This window comes from Glycine soja, chromosome 20 (genome assembly GCF_004193775.1).
Source record: "Glycine soja cultivar W05 chromosome 20, ASM419377v2, whole genome shotgun sequence".
NCBI classification, from domain to species: Eukaryota; Viridiplantae; Streptophyta; class Magnoliopsida; order Fabales; family Fabaceae; genus Glycine; species Glycine soja.
In genome coordinates, this window is record NC_041021.1 from 30769514 (window position 1) to 30792749 (window position 23236).

A 23236-nucleotide genomic window follows, 5' to 3' on the forward strand; every position below is an offset into this window, starting at 1 on the left:
GATCACTATTGATTGGCGATAATATTCCTTCTTACTTATGGGGTGAAACTTTAAGCCAATTTATCTTATTAACAAAGTTCCCTCAAGTGTGTTAAACTTTAAGAGACCTCTTGATGCCCTTTCTCATCATTTCACCCTTAATTTTGTCAATCATTTACCACCCCATATTTTTGGTTGTCATATATGTGCATTTGCATCCTCACCAACAAACAAAATTAGAATCTAGAGCAATGAAATGCATTTTTGTGGGATACAACACCACTTAAAAAGGATATAATGCCTATCATCCATCTAAAAAAAGATTTTTTGTATTAATGGATGTTACATTTCATGAACATGAACTTTTTTCCATTGAAAACACTTCATTCTTCACCTCAAAAGGGGGGGTGATTTGGAGGTGCAGAATCATGATAGACTTGACCAAGATATCAGGTTATTTTATGTTATGCCAACAACAACAAATGATGGAATTCAAGATAATGGAGATGAGAACATGGAGAATCAAATTCAGAATAATGTAAATGAGAATATGGTCGAAGATGATAGTATAATCTCTTCTTCTACCTCAAATCCACTGTTAATCCAATCCGAAAATAATTTCGTAGAGGTATCACCTGCAACTCTTACTCATTTTCATTTTGTTGCTGATACACAAAACTATGTTTCCATTGATATACAATGCAATGTCTCTTCTACCCTAAATTCTGACCCTATAGTGAGCCCTTATAGTCTTCCACCTCGTACTAATAGAGGACAACCCCCAATTAAGTATGAACTCATTCTTAATATGTAAATTCAAATACCCCATAAACAACTATGTGTCATCTGAAAGGTTGTCTAAGTCATATGTCAATTTTGTATCTCAATTATCTACTGCCTTTATTCCTACTAGTTTGTAGGAAGCTCTAGCAGATTCTAGGTGGATCTAGGCAATGAAAACAAAATTGGAAGAAGCATTAGAGAAAAATGCTACTTGGGAACTTGTAACCTTACCAGATGGAAAAAGTACAGTTGGTTGTAGACGAGTGTTTATTGTCAAACATAAAGCTGATGGAAGTGTGGAGAGATATAAAGCAAGGCTAGTTGAAAAGGGTTACACTCAATCCTTTAGGGTTAATTACCAAAAAACCTTTGCACCAGTTGCAAAGCTCAATACAGTGAGTGTGTTATTATCACTAGCATCAAATCAAGATTGGCCACTTCTTCAATTCGATGTAAAAAAATGCTTTTTTACATGGAGATTTAATGGAAGAAGTTTATATGGATCCTCCTCCCGGTATACCAAAGTACTCAAATATTCCTTTGGTGTGTAAGCTTAAAAGGGCCCTATATGGATTGAAACAATCACCAAGAGCTTGGTTTGAAAGATTTACAAAGTTTATAAAGTTTTTCGGTTACACACAAAGCAATTCTGATCACACCTTGTTTCTCAAGCATAATCAAGGTAAAGTCACTGAATTGATAATATATGTTGATGATATGATTGTGATTGGAAATGATCTTGATGAAATTTTAAGATTACAGAGACATTTAGCTTCTGAATTTGACATGAAACAGCTTGGAGATGTCAAATATATTTTAGGGATCAAAGTTGCAAGGTCCAAGCATGGTATCTTTCTTTCTCAAAGAAAGTATGTTTTATACTTGTTAGCTAAAACAAGAATGCTTAGGTGTAAACCAATTGATACTCCCATAGAACAAAACCACAAGAATTTTCATTGTGTTGATGCAAACAGTGCAGATAGAGGAAGATATCAAAGACTAGTGGAAAAGCTAATTTACTTGTCTCATACTAAACCAGAATGCTAATTTCATTGTGCATATGCAGTCAATGTCATGAGCCAATTTATGCATGACCCAAAAAAACCACATATGGATGTTGTTGAACGGATATTAAGGTACTTCAAATCTGCACCAAGAAAATGTTTGTTACTCTCAAATCATGGTCACCTCAAAGTTGAGGGTTATACGGATGCTGATTGGGCTGAATCAGCAGATGATAGAATGTCTACCGCTGGCTACTTCACTTTTGTGGGAGGAAATCTAGTAACTTGGAGAAGTAAAAAGCAACAAGTTGTTGCTAGATCAAGTGCTGAAGCATAGCTTAGAGGGATGGCAGTTGAAATATGTGAACTGTTATGGATTAGAAGTCTCTTGAAGGATATTGGATATGAACAAAAGGATGCAATGAAGCTTTACTGTGATAATAAATCAGCCATAGAGATTGCTAACAACCCTATCCAACACGATCGTATAAAACATGTGAAAATTGACAGGCATTTCATCAAAGAGAAGATTGAAGATGGTATTATTGCCTTTCCTTTTGTAAAATCATAAAAACAACTTGCTGATATGCTGACCAAGGCAGTAGCATCCAAGGCCCTTAGTAATTCTCTTGACAAGTTGGAAATGTATGACATTTATGAACCAACTTGAGAGGGGGTGTTAGAATCCATTAATTGTAGGGATTAGCTATGATTTAAATTTAAATTGTAATTGATCCAAATCCTTGTATATTTTCTCCTTTTTTATTTGTGATTTTGTTCTAATATTTTGTCCTCAATAATTATGAAAAGATGATAGAGAGGATCATGTATTTATTCACTATTTCATATCAATGAAAGCCACCAGATATCATTTTCTTAACATTTTGTCTATCTTAAACATTGATCAACCTTCAATGAGTGTCGTGCATCAAGTTTTTGCTTCTATGGTTTTTTTGAATCTAACTTTTCAATCTGTGATTTGTGATTTGGTTTTTTTTATCTAGAAACTAACACATTTCATCTAACTTGTATTTATTTCTATCATTGATCGAGTTCAAGAGCATTTGTGTTCGTTACTATAAGTTACTTTGTTTTTGCTACTATAATGTGCTTCACTTTTGCCTTGGTATTTAGTTGGTTGTTTTAAGCTAGAATAATGTTTAGGAAAATTATCTATAATGTGTTTTTTCATGGAATCGATGGCATTCGTCTAATAACCAACTTTACAATGATATAACTTTATCTTTATTAAAGCTAAAACAAATTAAGACTTATTTTTAAGAGATAAATTTATGAGATATCATATATTAAAATATATTTTTTGTCCTTGCAAAATTATTAAAGTATGAATTTCGTTCCTACAAAAAAATTTGTCTGTTTTTACGTCCTTCAAAAATTGAAATATATTATTGTTTTGGCTCAGAGTTAAACTCAATTGATTTCCATACCTACGTGTTACTCTATTTGTAACACCTTATTTTTCGTAAAATAAATTTAAAATAATTTTATTTTAAAATAAATAAAGTTTTAGAAAAATAATGAGGTTTTTGTAATTAAATAAATAAGGAGAAATAATTTTATTAGTTAAAATAATGGTTTTAAGGTGAATGAAATAAATATATATTCTTAGAAAATAAAAGATGTTTTATGTATTTATTTGATAGGGAGTAGAATAGAGTAAATAATAGACTGAGAGTACCCTCATTATAAATTGAGACATATTAGGTCAATTTTTATATTTACGATGCGTCTCTACACTTTTCCTTCCTCTCAAATTCATTTTCCCTTCTTGCTCTCTCAAAAACCTCTATTTTTCTCGCATACACTCAAACCTGTCCAACAAAACTATGATCCTGGTCTCATTAATCGTTGGACCGTTTTGCCAATTGAACACTAGGTTCAGAACACCGTTGAGATTTTCGAAATAATGTCTGTGGTAAGAGAAATGTCCCTCACACGAAACTTTTTTTTTTTCGCATACACCCAAACCTGTCCCGATAAAACTACAATTTTGGACTTGTTAACCGTTGGATCGTCATAAAATTTAAACACCAAGTTTGAAACTCATTTTCTCACATCTCCACCGTTGGGATTGTCAAAATAATGTTTGTAGTGAGAGAAATATTCTTCGCATAGAGATAGTGAAATGGAGGCTTCAATCACTTCTCTTTCTCTCTAACGCTTGTAAACCCTAGCAAAACAACCAAAGGAAATGCTTGAGGAATCTTAGGAAACTACTAGAAATGTCGCTATCACTACCAGACTATACACGTGAACCCACTTAGAGGTAAGAGATAAGTTTATCGCAATTGAGGGTAGAATGAATATATCTAGGGATCCTTAGAGGATTAAATTGAGATTTATTTTGGAATGTTTATTGAATTATAATTCTTCTTTTACAATTATAAGTACGATGTTGTTGTGTTTGATGGACCAATTGATGTCCTAATGTAAATTGGTTGGTGTTTTCGTGTTTTTGACCTTTGATTTTGATATGATTATGTGAAATTGTTTGAGGGATTTTACTCCCCATGTTGTGAGAAACATTTTTGTATAATTTATTTGTGTTTTGAACAAGATTTACTATATTAATGTGATAAATTGTTATATTAGGATCATGAAATTGTGATTAAAATTATAAGTGATAAATTGAATATGTAATGAATTGTGAGATAATATGTTACTTTGAGATTATAACATTGTTATTGAGATAGAGTATAAGTGAAAAGTTAAATATGTGTTAATTTGTAAGATGAACATAAACATGTGATGGTGGATTGTGACATTGTAAGATGTTAAATTGTAAACATAAGATATGATTGTAAATAAGTGTGGTTAATAATTGTAGCATATGGTTAATCTCATGTAGGAAAATTTTCCCCAAGACAAAAAACATAAAAAAATATTAAAAGGGACACAAACTCATAGCCACATCATACTAGAATTCGTGAGCATCATGTAAAAGTGGCTTACAATACCCTAATAAATTCCTAGCATGTGCACACTGTCTCCATTATTGTGGGTGATTTAATGATTGCACATCATAAATTATAAGATCAATTTTTTTTACATATATAAACACAAAAATATATTTTAAAACATTATTTCCTCATACTTGGTAGTATTTCTAAGCCTCAGGCCAATGTTGTTCAAACTGGATGTTTTGTAAAGCTTCCTCTAACTTCGCTATCAACCCAACAACAATACACTTACTAAGCAACAATTCAATTTTGATCTAAGATGTACACTACTCAATAAACAATTAATAAAGTTGTTCTTTCTAAGTGTATATATATTGAATCTCTAAATGATCACAAATGACTTAAAAAAAGGAGTGGCATATACAATTTAAGTTGAACACAATGCAACATTTCATCAAACTGTTGTTGTGCTAAAAGGAAAACTAGAAACCAAAATTTAAAAGAAGCAACAGAGATTGGTGGGTTTTGTTTCTAACGAAAGAGATTCCTAATACTGTTGGTGTTGGTGTAGACAACGTTGGCTTTGGGATTGGAGGCTTAGGGTTTAGTTTGGTGCTTCTCTCATCTGATTTCTTTTATGAATCGTTGAAAAAATAAATGTTGTGTGCCAGTCTTCAACGTCAATGAATATGTCCAACTTCCCTCTATGGAACGAAACAAAAATCCCAATCCAGGAAAATGTGGGTTTGGAGTTTCAATCTTCAAATGGTGGAAAACGTAGTCTATTAAACTGTTGCAACTACTATCAATAACAACCAAACCAACCAATAACAAGCTCAACAACACCAATAACACACAAAAACAGGTGGAGTTGTTCAACAGTTGACAATGCTAAAACGCAAGTCAATGTCGAAAATAGATGCTACCCAAAGCTTACGCGGGAAGTAGAGCCAAAAGCATAGACAAGCGGGACAGGGTTCTCAATAGCTATCAAAAGCATAGACGAGCGAGAGAGCCGGAGAGGGTTATGTGAGTCTCATCCCAAAACTGATCTCAATTCAATTTTGAAATTTGTCTTTTCATGTGGGTGTATTTTACTATGCAATTGTCAAAGTAACATTTCTTTAGAATTTATTTGGAAAGTGAGCCATGAATGCGTGCTTACTAACTCCGGGAGGATGCGGTTAGGGTTGAGCCCATCAAATATGTGTACTCACTATGATGAGAATGAGGAATCACTATTCCACCTTTTCAGGGATTGTGCTGATTCCAAATTAGAGTGACAATTCTTCATTGTGCTTTCATCTGCGACTTCGTGTCAAATCTAGAAGGTTGTACAGTGTTGATTGCAAAACTGAAAACTATTATGATTGGTCTTGAAATGGCTTTGTCACGAGGACATGCACAAGAGAATTAGAGTTTATTCTGACTCTAAACTTGTGTAATTATTAGCTCAAGGATGTTGCAATCTGTGCCTGTGCTTTAATATTGTCTAGGCTATCCATCCAGTCCATGCTAACGAGGGCCACATTATACGAAACCATATATATTTTGAGAGAAGCCAATCAAGTTGCAGACAAATTGGCAAAGCTTGTATTGAGAAGGACTACTAATTTTCATGTTTACTCTTTTGCTCCAGACTACATTGTTTCTAAGCTAACTGCTGATATGGCTCAGATTTGTTTTCCTAAAGGCTTTTAGCCTTCGTTAATATATTATGCGTTTACAAAAACAGTCAAACCAATTTTTTTGTCGAGACCAAACAACTCTAGAATACCAAAACAAAAAACACTAATTTTCTTTTATTAATATTATGTTGGTCCAATTGAAACTAAGTATTGGAGTATAAATGTGTGATGAAGGCCCACATTGAGTAGAAATGAAAAGGTTGAACATCATATAAATGAGGAAAATATCATAAACTTATGTAAGGTTTTTTTGAGTTAAAGTGTGGTATCAAATTTTCTTGTGTGATTGTTTATGACTTATTGATATAAATTAAGTAAGGTTTTCGATCTAATTCTTATAAATGAAAAAAAAATATGATTGAAAGAAAGTTTTTAATAAATATGTAATAATATAACTTGATAAAAATTAGTCTTCAACAAAGTCTTAGTAAATATACTTCACATTTATTACATAAAAAAAAACACTAAAAACTTTTAAGCTTTTTTTTAAAAAAAAATTAAACTAAAAACACAATAAATTGCACCCCACGTATATCCCCCTAATTCTTTTTCTTTTATGGTAAAGTTTAACCTCATTCCTCTCTAGGTAGGTGTGTCAAGTACAAGTAAAATGATGTGGGTGTTGAGAGAGTTTTATCTTACACATAATATATTTATTTTTAATAAGGTCCGATTGAATAAGTAAAATTTAATGTAAATTTTAAGAAAAATACTTTTTATTTTAAATAAGAGGATTATGTGTTGGACTTTTTATTAATATATGAAATATTTTTCTAATAAATTTGATTTTTTTACTTTATAAAAATTAAAAACAAATATTTTTTTATTATTGGACTCAAAGCTTAAAACTTGAATTTGACGGTTGCTAGGTGCACCCAGCATTTTTACTGGTGCACCCAACACTTGACGTGAAAATCTCGTAATACCCCTGGCTTAATTTTTTTAAAAAAATGCAAGACTCTCTCTCTCCCGCTACTCTGTCTTTCCCGCTGCGTTTCGGTTTCTTTTTCCTCACAACGTTTTCCTCTCTTCTTCCTCAGACCGTTTCCTTCTTCTTCTTCCTCACCTCAACCATTTTCGTATTATTCTTGCTCACCTCAACCATTTTCATTTGTCACCATTGTCGAGAAAGGTTCTTCTTCTTCTCCAGCCACCATTGTTGCCATGAAGAGGTTGCGAGGTGCATTGAGGAGGTTTCCGTGAAGAGCTTCGTCACCGTCCACCGTCGAGGGAGCTTCGTCACCGTCCACCATCGAGGTAAGCGTCGTAACCATGTCGGAGTAGAGATCTGTGTCCACCATTGTTTCCACCATTGTTGTCGGAGTAGGGATGTGTGTGTTACGGATCAAGTTGATCTGTAAGCATCATCCGGATCAAGTTGATCCGTAAGCATCATCCGAATCAAGTTAATCCGGAACATGCTTACGGATCAACTTGATTCGTAAACTACTCGAAGATAGTTTACGGATCAACTTGATCCGTAACACACACATCCCTACTCCGACAACAATGGTGGACACAAATCCCTACTCCGACATGGTTACAACGCTTACCTCGACGGTGGATGGTGACGAAGCTCCCTCGACGGTGGACGGTAGCGTTGCTCTTCACGGAAACCTCCTCAATGCACCTCGCAACCTCTTCACGACAAACTCCTCTTCACGACAACAATGGTGACTGAAGAAGAAAAAGAACCTTTCCCGACAATGGTGACAAATGAAAATGGCTGAGGTGAGCAAGAACAATACGAAATGGCTAAGGTGAGGAAGAAGAAGGAAACGGTTTGAGGTAGAAGAGAGGAAAACGTTGTGAGGAAGAAGAAACCGAAACGCAGCGGGAGAGAGAGTCTCGTGTTTTTTTTTAAAAATTAAGTCAGGGATATTACGGGCTTTTCACGTCAAGTGTTGGGTGCACCAGCAAAAATGCTGGGTGCACCTAGCAACAGTCTTAAATGTTGAACAATAATTTGGCCACGCCTTTGTTTCTTGCCAAACTAATGAGAAGCGTTCTCCTTTTTCCCTTATTCCGCATGTTTCTTCTTTTTATAATTGAAAGAATTGAATTATAATTATATATAACCCACAAAAAACTTTAATTCTGACTTGATAAAAATTAGGAGATGTGGCAGAATGTGATTCGAAATTTTTGCAAAACACTATTATTAATAGCTAGGTAGCTGTTTTTTCGGGGGTTACAAGCATTGGAGATATCCCAACCAAAACTGCTTCAACCCAAATCAACCATGCATTTTCTGCTCTATTCCTTCCAATTTTTCTCTTTTGTTCATTATTCTGCCCCTCTCTTCATTCTCTAGGCATTTTGAGATCCATAATTTGTTTCATAGTTTTTGAAGATGGGGCAACAATCTTTGATTTATAGCTTTGTGGCTCGTGGGACCATGGTTCTTGCTGAGTACAGTGAGTTTTCTGGAAACTTCAACACCATTGCCTCTCAATGCCTCCAAAAGCTTCCTTCTTCCAACAACAGATTCACCTACAACTGTGATGGCCACACTTTCAATTATCTCGTTGAAAATGGATTCAGTACGTCATGCTTATTTGGATTTTGCATCATATTAATTTGATCATATATAGCTTCATTATGATTGAATCTATTTTGGTGTAGATCTTGCAATTTCTCATTTTTGTTTGTACTCATTTTTTATTTTCAGCATGAGTTATTGCATGTTTGATAACCATAACATGAACTGTGAAAAATAATTGGCGATTTCCCGATCTAGATTTAGCTGATAATTTTCTCATGGATTTAAATCTCAAACATAAAAGGTGGAAAAATAATTTTCTTTTTACCCTTTTGAATATAAAAAAAGTACAACAAATAAGATATTAGTGTATCTGGTAATAATTATGCAACTCAATACTTGAAGAATCATTTAAAAGGGTATTTTTTCGTGTGCAACCTAAACATTAATTCAAGATGATTCATATATATTATTTTGAAGTGTTTGAAGGCAAATGATATTCATATTATGGTGCCTTTTCCCCCAAAGAAATAAGAATTGCTCGAACATAATTTGATTGTATGTGTTTCCCTTTTAATTTTTATGTATTATTAGTGTAATAACTTTTATGTTATCAACCAACAAGCATGATGGATGACTTTTAAGGTTTTTATTATAAAAAAATCAATAAAATTATCATACATAACAAATGTCTGATTAATTGATCATCTAAAATTCTTTATACTATTGGTGTATATATACTATTTTTTGTTAGTGACTCAAAATTTGTTAAGTTTAATGGGGTCATTTGATGCTCAGAGATTTCATAAGTATGTTATGCTTGCATGATCTGTTAGGTATTTCAGCTCAGTCTTATGTCGTAAAATCTTAAACTTTGGCCTCCATATATGGGGCACCTATGAACAAAGAGAGTGTGGCATTGTAAATTGCGGAGAGAAAACACGAGAAAAAAACACTGGGTATGCAAGGGAGAGAGAGAGAAACAAAGTGTGAGCCTTGGGTTCTTTCTGAGAATGTAAGGGGACAAGAACCAAAGAAGTTCTTAATTTGTTATATCTCGTTTCAATTTCTGTTTCATAGTGAAGTTGTTCTTTCTCGTGAATGTAAACCACATGAACCACGCACACTGCGTTGTGTACTCGTTACTGTTCTTACATTCTTGCTTTAGGATTTTGCGTTTCCTGATTGTTGTGCATTCTGGGTTTCTTGGTTTTGGTTCAGTGCTGCCTTGTTTCTTGGTGGTTTCTATTTCTTTCTCCTTGATTGATGATTCGAACCAACACTATTTACTCTAATTTTTAAAGGGAATGAAAATTTAATCAAGTTCTACAAGGATCAATATTTCATAACTAGCTTCTATATATGGATTTTGTTATAAAATATTTGCTTTATTTTGGATGTTGTAGCCTACTGTGTGGTCGCTATTGAATCTGCTGGTAGACAACTTCCCATTGCTTTTCTAGAGCGTGTCAAGGATGAATTTAGCAAAAAATATGGTGGAGGCAAAGCTGCAACTGCTTCAGCAAACAGCCTAAACAGAGAATTTGGGTATCCCATTTTATCTTCACTTATATATATATTGTTTGAATAGTAAACTATAAAACTTTAGTTTTAAATGACTGTCATTTAATTATTATTTTCAGTTCAATCATAAGAGTTTAATTAACTTTTTACATTATTATGAAAAATATTAACAAAGATCCTTTCTAAAACAATCTTTTGAATGCATTAGGTAAGATTGGTTAAAATTAATTAAAAATCATAATTTTTGTGAGTCTTTTTTCTTTTATATTTTTTAATAAATTTTAACGTATAATAAAATTTCTTATATAAAAATGTGTTAAAGAGTGAGTTGCTAAATGCTAAAACTTCTATATTATATATAATTAAAAGTATATTTTTTTAATACAAATTCACTGCATCATATTAATGAATTGGGTAATATGGTAATAAAATGAATTACATTTGTGTAACAAGAACTCACATTGACCTTGCATAAAAAATTAAATTCTAAAAAAATTAATTACTTTTATTGAAAATTTAAACCTACCAAGTAAACATACTAAATGCATTGCTTATGAAATCTGCAGCCCAAAATTGAAGCAGCAAATGCAATATTGTGTTGATCATCCTGAAGAGATCAACAAGCTTGCCAAAGTGAAGGCTCAAGTTTCTGAAGTCAAGGGCGTTATGATGGAAAACATTGAAAAGGCAAGACTTATATACAAAATGGCATTGCTTAGAGTTCTTTAACTGAGTTGATGTCACCATTCATCAAATATGTAGTACTAATTTGGATTAAATATTTCATTAACTTTTCTCATAGGTTCTTGATCGTGGAGAAAAGATTGAGATGCTTGTGGATAAGACTGACAACCTTCGCTCACAGGTCTCATTTTCTTCTTTATATTTTATTTCTTAAATATATTTTTAATCTTTAAAATATACATGATTTTTTATTTACTCTTTTTTATTTTTGTTAAAATAGTATCTACAATATTTTCTTTTGTGTTAATTAGTTCCTGCCAACGTCGTTACCTAGCTACTTACTTTTAATTACTCTATTATCAATAAAAATATTGTTTTAATTTGTCATGCGATGACATATTATTTTATATAATTTTGTTACATACTATTTTATATAATTTTTAGTTTAGTTCATATAAATATATTTTATTTTTATTTTAATCTTTCTAATATATATTTTTTTGTTTTAATCCCTGACTCTTTAATTACCTCAGCAGTCAAAGGTGGCTAAATAATGATAATGATTAATATAAAAAAATTAAACATTATAGAAAATATTTTAAAAATGACTTTAAAAAAATTCTAAAATAAAAAATATATTATAAGAACAAAATTACATCTAAAACGTTTTCGTGTTGACATAAATATATTATAGAACAAAAAGTACATCTAAAACTTTTTTGTGTTGACATAGTGCATGATCCAATTCTGTTTAATAGACAATTTGATATATCTGCTTCACTTGTTGTAGGCACAAGACTTTAGAACACAGGGCACAAAGGTGAAAAGGAAGATGTGGGTTCAAAATATGAAGATGAAATTGATTGTTTTTGGTATCGCCGTAGCATTAATTTTGATCATGTTTATGTCTATATGTCGTGGCTTCAGCTGCTTACATTAGATTTTTTTTCTTCTTCTCTTTGATCAATTTTGCAAGATTTCATGTGTTTCATTTGTGCCTATTCTTAATCTCATATATATTAACCATTTCTTAGTAAATTATATGATTCGCTTTTGGTGGGCTGTGTAGTAGTATATTTTTCTAATATTTGCCAACATGCACATGTCACAATTTTACCTTTTTTTAAGAGTAGGAAAACCATATTCGTGAAACCCGGTTCGGCTTGATCGGTCGCACTTGTCCAATCGGAATTCGGTAACCTAATCGAACCGTTTTTATTATTGGATCAATCACACAATTGACTAGGGATGATCCAATCAAACCTGGTCAATTAAGTCACCGGATCCCGATTGGACCAGTCCAACCTGGTAGATTTTACAAAAAAAATAGATTACCTTTACAACACTGTTTTGATGTCTCATTATTATTAATTATTATTTTAGATTTTGGAGTATGAATGAATTTTTCTTACTCAAATAATGTTAGTTATATACTTATATATAATATATGCATATATACGTTTAAATTTTTAACATATATCAAGTCAAATTGAGTTAATTACTGACTTATTGGTTGGACCACTGACTCATTACTTTGATCGGGTCAATGATCAGATCGAATTTCACAACTATGTGAAAAGTTATCTAAGTTTTCATTGTATATCAAATCAAGTGTATGTGTATATATATACACAACGCATAAATATTATTCAATATATTGTAATTGCAGACTCACTATCATCTCAATAATTTTAATACGAAATGTGAAATTTCGACACAGTATACGAACCCCAGTCTATTAATAATAACAATTAAACTCATTTGAATTTTGATGATAAATTCATCACTACAAATGTTTCACTCTAATAAATCTACAACTAAGTATGCATAGAAGTTTTTGTTAAATGTATCAATTATAAATAATATTAAACACACCTTGTTTTTTTTAAGGCATCAAATACACCTTGTTAAAAACAAGTGTTAAATCAAGTTTATATTTCTATTATTTGTGTATTGGGCCTTAAGCCCCTCCTCACCTTCACCAAATAAAAAAAAAAATATTATATTTTATTTATGTAATACTTGTCATAAATATGTGTATAATTATATGAAAAAAAAGCTAATTAAATGGAACAAACTGGCCATTGTTTCTTGTGATGATATTTTTATTTATCAAACAATAATAAAACATGTATTTTATGAATATTGGTTAAAAACAAAAACTACAAAATATTAAGAAAAGAAAGTATCTAGCTACCGCATTAAATTGATAAAGTTTAATGATGTGATTTTAAATAAATAAAAGGAATTCAGTAAAATTTATTATGTAACAGTCCAGTTTTTTAGCCTTGTGATTTTAAAAGTGATTCAAATAAATTAAAAGAGAAAATTAAATCTAGTTTAATTAAATAAATTTAAGGTTTAATATGTTTTTTTATCCTTAACATATAATCAAATTTTTGCATTTATTTCCTAATAAAGATTTTTTTCGCATTTATACCTTGGTATTTTAAAAAAATTGTTTTAGGTCCTTGTTGTCAATTAAGTGATAACGTGTCTATTAAATATTTGATGATGTAATTTGTGACAGCTCAAAACCGCTAGTATTTAATTTAAAAACAAATTACAAATATTTTTTTCTCTCTCCTATTGCATCCTTCTTTTAGGTTTCTCTTTCTTCAACCCTTTTTTATTTCTTTTTCCTCCATGGAAACTAAAGAAACCACCATCTGCACCCTTCACGCATCGTAAATCCACCCAAACTACAATGACACCAGATAAACACAAAATACAATACATTTAAAGAAATGGTTGGGTTGTTGATTTGGATCTCAAATCTAAGTTGTTGTTGATCTGGGGTTTAGATATAGGTTGCATGTTGCTGGATTTAGGGTGTGGTGGGGTTTCGAGGTTTAGTGGTGGCGCAGTGGTTGTAACATGAATCAGATCACAAAAGTTGGTTCGTCCAAGAAGACCATGAAGTGGGTCATGGGTGATGTCAATTCTAATGGAGATGTAGTGACATCAAAGATGTCTCAGTCGCCCTTGACATTGATGAGCCAAAGTTTCATGTTTGTTAGTGCCATCAAAATCACCGTGCAATGTCGTCATCTCTCTCCACGATTGCACATTTGGGTCACATGTTAAGGTTCGGAGTGTGAGTTTGGAGAAACAAAATCTTGGATGTTGGGAAAAATGAGAGTGTTTTTGAAATTTCTTTTAATTGATTAGAGATATGTTTCGCTTTTTGTTTTTAATTTGAGATTTGTTTTGGAAAATGAATGTTGAAGGAGAAGAAGCTAGGTGAAGGGTTGGTGTGACGATCGAGAAGGGGTTTATCAATTTTTTATTTTTTTTCTTTAATTGATTTTGACATTTAAAAATCACTATAAATTGTAATTTTAATTTTGAAACAAACACTAATGATTTCTAAGCTATCACAAATCACATTATCAAATATTTAATGAATATGTCATCATCACTTAACCGAAGGTATGGGCCTAAATAAAAAAATTCAAATAACAAATAACTAAAATTTAATTCAAACTATTTTTATGATTTTATTTGTCAATTTATGATGAGTCTTCAATTTAAATTAAGATTTTATGTTTTCCTAATCTACCTTAAGTCCTTTACCCATGAGACAATTAAAGTGTATTTGTTCACATAAACCAACTGATTTCAAAAGCTAAATTGGCCTTACTCCACCGAATGGATAAAAGCCCACTTTGTCCAATTTAAGTTCAAATACACATCTATTGTTACACTATAAATCATAGCCCGACTGATGCTTTCTACACTTCCAAGTGGCTTTCAGCATCTTTCTGGAGTTTTTTCCTTTTGGATTGGTCATTCTTAAATGTAATTTTACACTTTTGAAGTCAAAAAAGATGTGCAGGAAACAACAACAATGATAGCCTTGATTCACCTATGAGACTAAAAGCCTGTTGGACTCTTCCATGTATCATACACTGGTGACAAACAACAAAATTGTCAGTTTTGGTCAAAACAAAAGAAAAACCTGCCAACTATTGTGTTTTGTGAGTATTCCAAAAGGTTTTAAGTCCAGCATTGGATAGTTAGTTTAGTCTATCTTAAAGGATATATATATATATATATATATATATATATATATATATATATATATATATATATATATATATATATATATATAGGTGTGACTGATGAGAATGGTTTAGTAAGAGGTATGAGTCTCCTGCACATGAGACCGGGTCATGTAGACTCAATTTATCCTCCTGCACGCGAATGGACAAGACCATTGGAAAACTTTTACAAAACGTTTTATTAGATATTTCTGTGACATACTTTTGAAAATTATATCTTACCCGAAAACATAAGATTTTCTTATGGCCTTTTTTAGGCTCAATTATCGGATTAATTATTAATAACATATTATTTCCAGTTAATCATTATTAATTACAAGATTTTATTCCCTGTTACCGAAAATAATATGATTGTTACCTAACCGGTCCTGTGCCTATAAAGGGAGACGGTCTCCCACTCGTTTTCACACACTGCAAACATTTTCCTCTCTAATGTGTTTTTAATTTTAAAAAAATATGCTTTTAGTTCCTATATTTTTATGAAATTTATTTTTAGTTCTTGTAGTTTTGTAATTTAGTTTATATTTTTTTATAAAAAAAAACTTGTTTAGTCCCTCTTCATATAAATGGTGCATGTTGACGTAATTCTTATATGACAAATATTTATTTACCGTGCGAATCCATGGAAGCAACATTCAAGAAACAAATAAAATCAGAAGAAGACGTAAGACTAATCTACAACAACACTTGAAGAATGACAATGGAGAAAAAAAAGACAAAAATGGAACCCTTGAAATTTTTGGTTTGATGTGTTCGGGGAATTCATATAAATAACTTCTTTTTTAAAAATAACAAAACAAATTTTCACATCATTTTAATCAATATTTAAAAAAAACGCACTTTGTTTGCCACATCAGACAAAAGTTAACATTGTTTGTGAGAATTCTATGAAGAGGGAATAATAACAAGTTTTCTGTAAAGTACGGGGGCTAAATTGAATAATATGAAACTTCAAGGACTAAAAATAAAAATTCACAAAAGTATAGGGATCAAAAATATATTTTTCCTTTAATTTTCTGCTTGCTAGTTTCTGGTCCCAAATCTTCTCTTGAACTCACTTCATTTCATCTATGCCTCACACCCAACACTTTTTCTCTCTCTTTTGGACCTAGACATGGCAATGAGGCAGGGTGGGGACGAGTATTGCCTCCCCAGTCCCCGATCCCGACTCCCCAACATATACCCATACTTGTCCCCGATATCCGACGGGTTAAAATTTGTTACCCCATCCCCGTATCCATCGGGCATCGAGTATCCCCGTCTCCGCCCCGTCTCCGGTTTAGATTTGTAAAAAAAAGTTGTAAAAAATTATATTGAAAATCTGATTTTAAAAAAAATTAATCGTTACACATTTATTTTTAACTACTTGTATTTGCAACGCATTTGTCTACAAAAATCTTCAAGAAAAGAATCTTAAATTATGTAAAAATTATAAAAAAATTAGCAAGTAATTAATAAAATTTTAGTAATTTCATTATCGGGGCGGGTACGAGAATGGATATGGGACGGTTAGTGACATCCTCGTCTCCGACCTCGACCCCGATTAAAAAAGTCGGGTTAAAATTTGTTACCCCATCCCCGTATCCATCGGGCATCGAGTATCCCCGTCTCCGGTTTAGATTTGTAAAAAAAAGTTGTAAAAAATTATATTGAAAATCTGATTTTAAAAAAAATTAATCGTTACACATTTATTTTTAACTACTTGTATTTGCAACGCATTTGTCTACAAAAATCTTCAAGAAAAGAATCTTAAATTATGTAAAAATTATAAAAAAATTAGCAAGTAATTAATAAAATTTTAGTAATTTCATTATCGGGGCGGGTACGAGAATGGATATGGGACGGTTAGTGACATCCTCGTCTCCGACCTCGACCCCGATTAAAAAAGTCGGGTAATCCCCGAACCCAAACCCGTACCCGGTCAACTCGAGTATTCCCCGTCAAAATCGGAATGGGTTTCATTGCCATGCCTATTTGGACCCTCTCATTTTCTTCTTCCTCCACAGCTTTTCCCCGATAAGTATTGTGTTGGGAAATCGAGGGAGATTAACACCGAGGAGATTTTCACCAATGGGCTTTGAGCAGAGCACATAGGTGAACTGACACCACAATTTAACCTAAAACGTTAAACTCAGGTTTATGGGTCTTCTTTTACTTATATGGTGCTCAACTTTCCCACTTCTATTTAATGTGCAACTTCACCTCACATTTATTTTAATCCATGAGTATCCAATCATGACCCTTAGAGCTTAATCGTGGTTGCATCGGTCTGCCTAGCCATTGTCACCAATATGCTCTAGTACCTTACACCGTCATGCTCCACCTCTTGGCTATAGGAAATGTTGCATACCCTCCATGCATGGACTCACCCACCAAGAAGACTTTCGATATAAGGGATACTCATATTCATGGATCCACTGCCAACTCCATTTTACTCATCAAAGCTAGCCACCAAGTTGAACCATTGGCTCTGATACCAAATATTAAGAATCTGAGGGGGCTAAACACTGGGGAGGTTTACACCAATAGGCCAACAATCATATAAGTGAATTTGACACCACATTTTAACCCCTAACATTAAGGCTCGGGATTATGGGTCTTGTGAGCTTAACTTTCTCATTTCTACACAATGTGAGACTTCACCTCATACTTGTATTCTAACACTTTGCTACAACTTTACCAGCGTCTCGAGGGTAGCTTTGTCAATGTGGCTGCTATCATCAAGGTAGTGCTTGGATGGAAATGTGAATGCAAGGAGAGAACCCTTGCCAACGAGCTTATGAGGAAGGACAGAAAGGAACATCAATAGGTTCAAATCCTCTCTCTTTCACTTGTGATTAATAATAACACTGATTGAGGAGTTAGAATTCCATTTAATTTATGCAGTAACAAAAATGAGTCTTCTTCCTAATCTATTCACATTTTTCTTTTCGTTTAGGTTTTCTGATCCTTTGATCGATTTTCTCACTTTTCTCATTCTATATTGCACAGGTATTGACGTCAATGATGAAAATGAAATTGGGGAAAACATTACTGCTTCTTTGTTTGCAAATCTTAAGTTATGTAGTGGTACTAATTGTGTTCCTCTCTCTCTCTCTCTCTCTCTCTCTCTCTCTCTCTCTATATATATATATATATATATATATATATATTGATCCTTTTTTGTGTTTTAACCTGATTAGTATGCGGTAATATATTTATTGAACATTTTTTCTATTGTAATTAGTTTATTTTTCTTCACAATAGAATTAGTTTAATGTGATTATAAACTGCCTTGATCAGTTTTAAGTAGAAAACATATATCTTTTCCTCTCCCATCACTAGTTCTTGTTATCTGGTAAAGGTCAAAGATGAGCTTGAACAATTGTTGGATAATGAATATGGCTTACCTATACCTATCAAGAAATGCAAGGTTCAACATCACCCGTTTGTGGACAAAGGAGATGTACATTTTGGTCTCTTCCTTCTTCCATCCCCTTTAGTTTTAAAGTTAAACTTTGTGGTTTATATTCAAAATCTTGTTCTGTAAGTATTTTGTTCATTTTTTTAAAAATTCTCCACATTAGTTATAAGAATTTCGTGAGATGATATACTCTTACTTTATTGGATTCCTTCTCATCTGAGATTGAGTTATTGATGCTATTTATCCTTTTGGATCTTAATTTGTTGTACCACTTTTGCCTTTGTAATTAAATATTATGATAATGATGATTCTATGTCAAATTCATGTTGTCAAAGTTATGTCAAAATAAAGGAACTATTGACCTACTTTGATACCCACATAACATTGAAAGTATACTGAGTTTCTGGTTCCCTGATACAGGGACAATGTTAAGTTCTGGCATGTGCATTGAAGTTTTTCATTTTGATGTTTCTCCAAGTCCTGAAGCTACAGTTCTTGCAACACTAGTAGTCAATCATCTTATTTTTAGACACTTTAATGACATGAAATTGTTGGCCTGGCCTCGAGATTGAAGTGTGCTTTTGATGTGTACTTTTTTGTTGAGAACTTTCCAAGTTGATTTAAATTTGGCAATTAATTATACTTTAGTTTCCTATTGTCTTATAATTTTATTTTTCTAATTTTTTAGCATTTTATTTAAATAAGTTTAATGTTCATGGGTTCACTTATGAGGAATTTTGAGAGAATTTTTTACTTAACTGGTATACTAATACATTTTTTAAATTACCAGCTTATGTTTAATTGGTATACTAATAATTTTTTGAAATGCTAAACTTTTGAAAGAGTAAGTTATTAAAGAATGTCACAATATCTTAATTTTGCAGAGGTTTTGGGTTTAATATAATGTCCTATTAAGGTTTTGTCTTTGTGTGGTTCTTGTTCATGACTTATTGTTCAAGCTTCAAATGAATTTTAAAAGTGGGTGTTTGCAGTAAGCTTGACACATTGTTATTGTTTGAGTGTGCTTACCTAAGAATTGCTCCATTTGGTTGTAGTTATGCATCATTTTCAACAGACAATTATTGCCCATTGTACTGTCTAAGGTCCACAAAATACACGTGTCAAGCTTTGTGGCACTCTGTTACACACGTCAGCCCTCCATGTCAGTCCTGGCACAGGAGCACATATATCATGCCCTTAGCAATTGGACTCTCAACTGACAGGTTATCTCTAACCATTTATATTATTTGAATATATTGCAATCTCCTTATCACGTGGCAGGTATTCAATTATCTCTAAGCTACACATTATCTATAAGCCATAATTATTTACTTGTCATTACCTACAAGCCGGTAATTATCTGTAAGGGTTGTTACAACACCGTAATAGCCCCTACAAACAATGGCCTGCAACTTCTACTCTACTCTATAAGTATCAGGTTTCATCTCACTCTTTTCATACTCATTCATACTCTCCTAATTAACGTACTTACTTAAGCGTCAGAGTCCTTTGTTTTGTAGGCCCCCCCTCTTGTCCTCTTCACAAAAGGGACTTGATGTGCCATCATTTTCTTCTATTTTCTAAACCCTTTTTGCACCATTTTAATTATTGATTGGTCTTAATTGTCAATTAATTAGGCAGTTTTATTATTTGGGCTCATTTAGCTAATTTGATGTTTTTAATCTAATTTCAGGAATTAATGAAACATTGGGCTTAATCCGGATTTTGGTTGTGGACTTGAAGAGGGCAAATAAAGCAGCGCTTACCTTAGTTAATTTCTAATTAGGAAATTTCGCAATTTTATTTTATGTTGTTCAGTGTTTATTTCGTTTTGGGCCAGAGTATTGTAATAGGGCCCAGTGACTTTGAGTGACTCTTTTTAAATAGCTGCCTTGGGATTCGTGAGGGCATTCTATTCTGTTATGCTATTCATTATTCAGAGCTTTGTTTTAGGGTTTTCGTTTTTCTGTTTTGACGTTTCTGAGTTCGTAATGCAATTTTACGTTTTCTGCTTCTAATTACAATTTCGTTCTTGCTTCTTCTTCTACTCTCATTTACGTTTCTGTTCCATTTTACATTTCTGTTTGTTTACGTTTCTGTTCATTTACGTTTCTGCTTCATGTTTCATTTGCGTTTTCTGTTTGAATCCATGGAAGGCTAGATTTTCTGGTGTTGTTTCCTTTTGAGGACGAAGCCCAACCCTCTTTGAGGTTTCGTTTGTAATGTGGTTTCCTGGCAGTTTTCCCTTCACCAGTTATCCCAATTTCGTGAATATTAATCAGTGCACGCTTCGTGTTCGATTAATTGCCTCTGAGCCTAACTTGCGTTCATGCTTAATGGACGAAGGGCTAACTGGTGTATGTGGTGCCTAATCACGAATTGAAAACCCTAAGTTGATTTTCGCTTAGTAAATTGAAATAGGGTTGGATTAAGTGGTTGACTGTTAGGGACGAATTCTCCATAACCCAGGATAAGAGAGTGGCTTCTGAATCAGAGGAAACAACCCGTTTTTAATATTAGTAGTTTCGTATTCCATTTTATTTGTTCTGCTCTTTAATTACCAAACAACCAAACCCCCCCCCCCATCGTTACTGTTACTGCAAGTATATTATGAACATTTGGCTTGTCACTGCTCGTTGGGAAACGACCTAGGATCACTTCCTAGTTACTGCATTTTCATGTTTATTTGATTCGGGTACGGCCTCGATCAAATTTGGCGCCGTTGCCGGGGAGCAGTGTCCAAAGGTTCATAATAGCTAGCTAGTGTTGTGTGTTTAATCCTTTCGTGTTTTATGTTTAATTGTTAGTATTGTGTTAGTATGTGTGTTAGTGTTGATTAGTGTCCTGGTATTTTGTTTAATGTGTGTTCTGTTTCAGTTTTACCATTAAGCGTTTCCCCTGTTTCAGTCTTGGGTGTTTTGCTGTGAAGATTGTGCTTGAAAACAGAGTAGTAGTAGAAATCAGCTTGCGGAAAAACAGAGTAGTAGTAGAAATCAATTAGAGACGGATTTTAGCGACCACCCATGCTGAATTAATTGGGATTTTTTTGTTTTAGTAGCTAGGGTTGTTATTTTTGGCTGAATTTTTTTGTGGTAACTTCTTTTAATCCATATTTTGTGGGAAAAATAGCTAGAGCCTTTAGTTTGGTCAGATTTGAAAGTTCCAAAAAACTAGCAAATTTTGTGTTTGTCAAAACTTCAAACGGCCATAACTTTTGCTCCGGTTATCAGAATCGCAATTATTATATATGCATTTGGGGTAGAAAAAAATTTCCTACGCCGTGGCAGCCTGCCATAGGCCGGCTGAGGTCTCCATTGTCCAAAAAAAGCGATTCTGTCAAAAGTTTTTTATTTTTCAAGTTTTATTCACTTATTTTTCTTAACCTACCATTTTTAGCTTTCATAGTTAGACTTTGAATTTTTGTCTGAAATTTTTTGTGCTATCTTCTCATCATTTTATAGGGTTGCTCACAAAATTTTAAGTCATTTGGATATCATTTGAGGGTAGCTGTAGTTCAAACCTACACCTTTATTTACATGACAAGGCAACTAGTTGTGTGCATGCTGAATGTAGTGTATGACTAGAGGCAATCCATCTGACTTACAACCCTTTGATCCTGAGATAGATAGGACATTTCATAGATTAGTTAGGCATCATTTTATACCTTTTGATCATTCTGAGCATTCCATAACTGGTGAATCTGTGCATTCTGCTACTGGTGATTTTGAACATCCTGATCTTGAGCATTATAATTTTGAGCATTCTGATTCTGAGCATTCTGATTTTGCACATTTTGAGAACATGGCACAACCTCCACCTCGTGAGAGGACTCTAAGGGAAATGGCTGCACCTGATTTCACCTACGAAAGCTTGTGCATCCAATACCCTGATGAGGATGTCCCATATGTTCTTAAAACTGGACTAATTCATTTGCTTCCAAAGTTTCATGGCCTTGCAGGTGAAGACCCGCACAAACATTTGAAGGAATTTCATATTGTCTGCTCCACCATGAAACCCCCAGATGTCCAAGAGGATCACATATTTCTGAAGGCTTTTCCTCATTCATTAGAGGGAGTGGCAAAGGACTGGTTGTACTACCTTGCTCCAAGGTCCATCATGAGCTGGGATGACCTTAAGAGAGTATTCTTAGAAAAATTTTTCCCTGCTTCCAGGACCACAGCCATCAGGAAAGATATCTCAGGTATTAGACAGCTCAGTGGAGAGAGCCTGTATGAGTACTGGGAGCGATTTAAGAAACTATGTGCCAGTTGCCCTCACCATCAGATTTCAGAACAGCTTCTTCTCCAATATTTTTATGAAGGACTCAGTAATATGGAGAGAAGTATGATAGATGCTGCCAGTGGTGGAGCCCTTGGAGACATGACTCCTGCTGAAGCCAGAAATTTAATTGAAAAGATGGCCTCCAACTCCCAGCAGTTTAGCGCCAGAAATGATGCCATAGTCATTAGAGGAGTGCATGAGGTAGCTACAAACCCATCTGCATCATCTGAAACTAAGAAGCTTGAAGGCAAACTGGATGCGTTGGTCAACTTGGTAACCCAGCTGGCCTTGAATCAGAAATCTGTACCTGTCGCAAGGGTTTGTGGTTTGTGCTCCTCTGCTGACCACCATATAGACCTTTGCCCTTCCATGCAGCAACCTGGAGCAATTGAGCAGCCTGAAGCTTATGCTGCAAATATTTAC

At 33.3% G+C, this 23236-nt stretch overlaps 1 protein-coding gene and 1 non-coding gene across 2 annotated transcripts; one reads left to right on the top strand and one right to left on the bottom strand.

The window, feature by feature from the left end:
- The first annotated feature begins 8575 nt into the window (after positions 1 to 8575).
- LOC114401354 (putative vesicle-associated membrane protein 726) lies at positions 8576 to 12057 on the top strand. Its single transcript, XM_028363865.1, has 5 exons — positions 8576 to 8918; positions 10264 to 10405; positions 10948 to 11068; positions 11184 to 11246; positions 11856 to 12057. The coding sequence occupies exons 1-5, from the start codon at positions 8729 to 8731 to the stop codon at positions 12003 to 12005; spliced, it is 666 nt and encodes a 221-aa protein (XP_028219666.1). The 5' UTR covers positions 8576 to 8728; the 3' UTR covers positions 12006 to 12057.
- A 10654-nt stretch (positions 12058 to 22711) lies between these two features.
- Positions 22712 to 22818, bottom strand: LOC114403997. The gene has a single exon (XR_003664760.1). It is a non-coding gene; the product is annotated as a small nucleolar RNA R71 (small nucleolar RNA).
- Positions 22819 to 23236: the final 418 nt, after the last annotated feature.